This window comes from Prosopis cineraria, unplaced genomic scaffold (genome assembly GCF_029017545.1).
Source record: "Prosopis cineraria cultivar Desert tree isolate PC_DT_omini unplaced genomic scaffold, ASM2901754v1 PC12, whole genome shotgun sequence".
Lineage (NCBI taxonomy): Eukaryota > Viridiplantae > Streptophyta > Magnoliopsida > Fabales > Fabaceae > Prosopis > Prosopis cineraria.
Window position 1 is genome coordinate 36,593,477 of NW_026555343.1, and position 5,812 is coordinate 36,599,288.

Consider the following 5,812-nt stretch of genomic DNA (forward strand, 5'->3'; position numbering starts at 1 on the left):
ATAAATTTAACCACTTAGATTACCTCTCTCTCTCTCTCTCTCTCTCTCTCTCGCTCCCATCTCTCTCTCTCTCTCTCTCGCATCGGCTCTCCTCATCCTCATCTCTCTCGCTCTCTCTCTCTCCGCTCTCGCCGCTCGCTCTCTCTCTCGCCTCTCTCATCTCTCCTCTCTCCGCTCTCTCTCTCTCTCTCCTCTCTCGCGCTCTCTCTCTCTCTCTCTCTCTCTCTCTCTCTCTCTCTCTCTCTTCTCCCTCTCTCGCTCTCTCTCTCTCTCTCTCTCTCGTCTCTCTGTGTTGTGTGTGTGTGTAATTTGAAAGTATTTTGCATGTTACTATACTTGTGTGTAATTTGAAAGTATTTTGCATGTTACTATACTTATACTCTAGAAGACATTAGGGAACTATTGCAGAAGTTATAAAAGGCATAAATTAACACTATTAATAAGTTATAGATGATACGATTGTTTTGTTAAATTAAGATTTAGATTTGGATCCATTGAGTAGCATAGCTAAATTTATTCACTCAATGAACATCTCATGTGCCATAATAATAACCATTAACTTAATCAAACGGATGTCAAATATTTTGTTATATGATACTTAACAAATATCAAATTGCAAAATTTTAGAGGGGATAGCATATGTAACGTGAGGTTTTTGAATTTTTGGAAAGGAATTTGTTTTGATAATTTTCAAGTGTCAATGAAATCAAATGATTGAAATTAAGACACCATCATTGAATATGAATATTTAAATCATTCACCATATCTAAATCTGTTTAATTTATGTGGCGCAGATATAACATAATATAATGGGTATAAAATCACTATTCATAATAACTATGTTGAGTGAGAATGGGAGCAGTGGGAAAAGGCAGGAGCACATGGGAGCACAGAGAGAAGAACATCGACTTGAGACAGTCAAATATTTGATTGCCAAAAATTGTTGAAACATATTTCCTCATCCTTTTATTTACTGTACTCTGTTTGGGAGACACAAACATGTATAAAAAAGTTTTCTTACTTTTTTCTTTGGTTTTGTGTCTTTTATTGGAACATATTCCTGATCCTTCTATTTACTTTACTTTGTTTTGGAGACACAAACACGCAAAAAAAAAAAAAGTCTTCTTATTACTTTTTTCTTTGGTTGTGTCTTTCAACCACCAATTTACCATATATATATATATATATCTTCTTTTTTCTTACTTCATCAACCCATCTTTGGACGTCGGTCACTACCTATATTTATGTCTATATAGTAGATTTTCATTATGGAAACACTGCTAATTGCATATTCAATTTCTTTCTTTCTTTGATATGTCCAACTTCAAGTTTCACATGAAAAAATATGAGAACCTATATGAGTGTATAAATGAACACTGGAATTATTTGATCTATCATCTGTGTTAAATAGTTACAATTTGAACCTTCGTTCTTTTTTTAAAAAAATGTTTATCTCATACTTCAAATGCCAATATCAAATTCTAATAAAAAATATAGGATTAAGGTGGCATTTTGTTCCTATAGTATTTTTCGTCGAACATTGTATTGGTTATCCTAAATTATTTGTAGAAGCAATATTACTTTCAAGTGCCAAAATTGTTGCCATTCAACCAATCCACAGATCGACAAGTGGTTGTCTATGTAGAAAAATCCTTAGAAAAAGACATTTTTATCCCAAAAATATTTGTACAAAGAGCAATTGGCACGCTAAAGTTCATTTAATTTATTTGGAGAAATATTAATTGGCATCTTTTTTTTTAACTGGAACATATGGCATCATATTGAAGCTACCATATGACTTGTTATTCTAACAAGATACTGTTTTATTAAAAAAACGGAAAATAAAAATATGTCAACCCGAACTAACAATATTGTCTCACTTTATATATGTGTATCTTGGCCGGTTATATATGTACAAGTGACAATACTATTAGTTTATAGTGCAATTGACGAATTTTTTAATCAACAAATTAAATGTGTAGATGATGACACGTCAAATGGAATCCATTTTTCCCCTCTATTTATTTTTTTAACCAAAACAAGTACCATACACGTCATATATTTTTCAGACAATACCACTTGACTAATAGACGTTGATGTTAAAAGATAAAGTTTAATATTTTTATTTTATTCTTTGTTTATTTATATATAATTTGAATTACTAGATAACATTTTATTATGATTATTAATGGCAAAAAGGAGGCAAAACTAGAAAGTTATATTTTTTTCAATATTTTTAAGGGTATAGCAACAACTTTTTAATAAGCACCGAATTAGTTAAGTTTTATATTAAAGACCAGATGGAGGATATATCAGGTGCATTTCATAAGAAGATTGCAAATAAAAGGAATTAGAAACCGAGGTTCTAACTTCAAGCTTGGTAATTGGGTACGAAATGATAACATTTGGTGAGCTATTTCCATTGGAAGAAGACTAATAAGAATACCCAAATCTATGTTCGTTGTTGGTACTACCCAATGGTAGATATGTAGTTATATTTTAATTAGTGAAATGTATACTGCTCTTGTACTTATTATAGAGTACCTTCTAAAAGTAATTCTTTGATCTTTAATATAGGCATTTGTTAAGGTATTAATTATATTTTTTTTCAATATTTTTCCTGTTTAAATTCCTTAACAATGAGAGAAAATATAACAAAAATTTGAAAAATTTTCATGTAAGTATGGGTAAAATTAAAAATTTATTATATTTTCATTAACGTTAATGACTTAATTAATTATTTTTTATTAATTTTGGTGAGGTAGTTAGAGATGACTTATAATAGAAATAGAAGGGAATGTATAGTAGAGGTTGAACCTAAAACAATGATCAAGATATGGACCATATTTTGCGTTCAAATTTGATGGCTGTGGATTAAGAGAGCATTGTGTCCTTTGCTTACCACTTGATTATTATTATTATTTCACAACTTTCCCAACAAAGACAAACGCAACACACTCCCATATAGACTATTTGTTTCCGTCCCATTAATATTATATGATTTGACTTATCTTACCCCCCCCCCTTTTTTCTCTCTCCCTCCTCCCTTCTCGTTTTGAGCCAACCAAATTGATAGCCCGACCATGACCAATTAATTCCTTCATATTCAGTCAATCCTATTTATAATTAGTGCTTCATTTTGTTTTTGCCCTTTTCTCTTCCAATAATGCTAAATACAATATATGGCTTATTATTAGCTCACACAAACACTACCCATATAATTCAACACCAATACAACATTCCAAATTTTACTTTCAGTTCAGAAGTTTCTAGCCCACTTGCACGCTACTGTTGTGAGTCTCGGTTACATCAAACAATCCGCTCTTAGGCGCACAAACCTCCACACGCGATAGTGCTTCGTTGAAATGCTTTGCCTTGGTCCCAAGGTACTCGTTCCACGTCACCGGCCTATACAATGCAGGCCGACTTGGGCCCACTAGCTTCGCATGTGGTGAGATCTTCACATTCCCTGGGGGCCCATATAAATACGCCACAGAGAACCTCTGCCGGGTCCGGTTCACTACTGCCCGGTGGAGCACACTCGGATATAAGCCGTTCGATAAAATGTGGAGGAGATCGCCGATGTTCACCACAAGCGCACCAGCAAGTGGTGGCACCATCACCCACCCCGTGCCTTCTCGAAAAACTTGCAACCCGCTAATGTTGTTTTGGTGTAAAATAGTCAGGAGGGTGGAGTCGGTGTGAGCCGCAAGGCCCATGGCCCGATCCGGGTCCGGGCAAGTCGGGTAGGAGTTCAATTGCAAAGCGGCAGAAGCCCCGGTGAAATCAGCTCTTGGCCCGGCCCATTGGATGTCGTCTTTTGATATACCCAGAGAGGCCATGAGGAGCCACATTAGCTTTCCCGCTAACTTTTCCATCGCTTCTTCATATCTCTTGACAACATCGCTGGACAAACGGACAAAAAATCACAAAACGTTGTTGAAATAATTGGAGCAACGAGATCAATGGATGATCGAAAGAGTCATAAACAGTGCCAATTTTGGAGTCTGTTGTGTTAGATTTTTTATCTCGTGGGGGGTCCCATGCCTCTCATTGTAATCTTTAATTTTCTAATTGCATTCGGATAAGAAAACGGGTTCTTATATTTTTTGGCCAGCAATATAGTATCATCATCTCCGCAAAAATAATACCAAAATTAACAAAAAATTTCCGAAAAAAATAGAAATCAGGGAGAGAGAAACAGAGAGAAGCACGTGCATGAGGATGTGTGAGTGATAAGTATAGTATTTAACACTACAGCATAACAGTTTTAATTAATTTTTTCTTTTTTTTTTTTTACTTACCAGTATTTAGTGTAATCATCAGGCCAGAGTTGGCGAAAATGGTGGAGAGGGGATCCAACAATAGTGAAGCCTTCGGACCACATGAGCTTGGGGAAGAAGGAGGAGATGCGAGCGCGGCCATAGCCAGAGACGCCGTCAGGGGAGCGAGCGGCTCGGAGCTTGTGAGAGGGAGGAAGAGAGAAGAGGGCCTTACCGGCGAGTTCAATGTCACGGAGGAGGCCGGAGGGGACGCCGTGGTTGACGACCTGAAAAACGCCCCAAGATTTGCATGCACGGCCAATGAAAGAAAAGGCATTAGGGTCATCAAGATCAACGACGGGGACACGGTGGAGGGAATCGACAGCGGCGGAGGCGGAAGAAGACCATGCGTAGGAATCGGGAAGCTCCTGAAGGGAAGTGAAGTCAGGGTGCTTGTGGTGAGCGAACACAGGGTGGCTTCGAAAGGCGTCAGAGAGAGAAGGCATAGTAATAGAAGAGGAAGAAGAAACGAAGATAATGAGAGAGAGAGAGATGAGAGATGAGAGAGCAGGGTGATGATGAAATGAGTGGGAAACAGTTGGTAGTGGAAGAAGTACTTGCAAAAACATAGGACCTTAGGAAGATAAATATGAGATTTATCATTGTGCCTGCTGAGTATATATAGAGATTATATGGCCTAAATGGTGACAACTTTGCCCTTACTCCTTTGTGTTGTACTCAACACACGGTGTGTGTGAGAGAGAGAGACTTCATTTCTTAGAGGATCACAATTGACAATTCACACATGATTAGATAAATATTAATGTTAACGTATAGAGCATGAAGTTTTTCAATTTTACGAAAAGTTGTCAAATTTTAAAATATTCCCGGTAAATCAAATGGGTGTTGTATAGATGATAGCAATTTGAGTTTCTTAAATATTATTTTAGAATTTGATTCCTAAAAATATATATGAAAAAATATCTTTTAAAAGAGGATATCCCTTAATTACACTCAGATTTTTTGAGAGAATGGTCTTACTGTAATTGGCTGTGGAGATATTTTTGATAAAAAAATTCCAATAAGAAATTAGAAATTTTAACTATCTAATTAGGTCTTGATTTGTACATCAACCTTCTCTATCGGCCCTTCATTGTTTTGTAACGTTATTTTTCCTCCTCGTCGGAGGCAAAATTTAGGACGAATTAAACTCTCTGCCCAACACAATATAGTGATAATTATTTGGTTAAAATATATTTTTAATCATTTAACTTTACATAAAATTTTATTTTAGTCCCTTAATTTTATAAAATATCTTTTTAGTCCTTTAATCTTAACATTATTAATTTTATCTTAACAATAAATTTTTACATTGAATTTTCAAATATTAACAAAACATTCTCATGATGTTGACACAAAAAATAATCTTTTGAAAGTAATAACGTTAGGAATAAAGGATTAAAAATATACTCTACAAAATTAAAGGATTAAACTGAAACCTTATATAAAGTTAGAGAATTAAAAATATATTTTAATCATAATTATTTCAT

At 35.2% G+C, this 5,812-nt stretch overlaps 1 protein-coding gene across 1 annotated transcript; it reads right to left on the reverse strand.

Moving 5' to 3' along the window:
* Nucleotides 1-3,044: 3,044 nt before the first annotated feature.
* Nucleotides 3,045-4,886, reverse strand: LOC129289467 (gibberellin 3-beta-dioxygenase 1-like). The gene is made up of 2 exons (XM_054926234.1): nucleotides 4,305-4,886; nucleotides 3,045-3,906 (listed from the first exon to the last, which is right to left on the reverse strand). The coding sequence occupies exons 1-2, from the start codon at nucleotides 4,766-4,768 to the stop codon at nucleotides 3,270-3,272; spliced, it is 1,101 nt and encodes a 366-aa protein (XP_054782209.1). The 5' UTR covers nucleotides 4,769-4,886; the 3' UTR covers nucleotides 3,045-3,269.
* Nucleotides 4,887-5,812: the final 926 nt, after the last annotated feature.

Coding starts and splice junctions, on each gene's coding strand:
- LOC129289467 (XM_054926234.1), bottom strand. CDS start 4,768: ATGCCTTCTCTCTCTGACGCCTTTCGAAGCCACCCTGTGTTCGCTCAC. Junction 3,907..4,304: donor GATGATTACACTAAATACTG/GTAAGTAAAAAA, acceptor CCGTTTGTCCAG/CGATGTTGTCAAGAGATATG.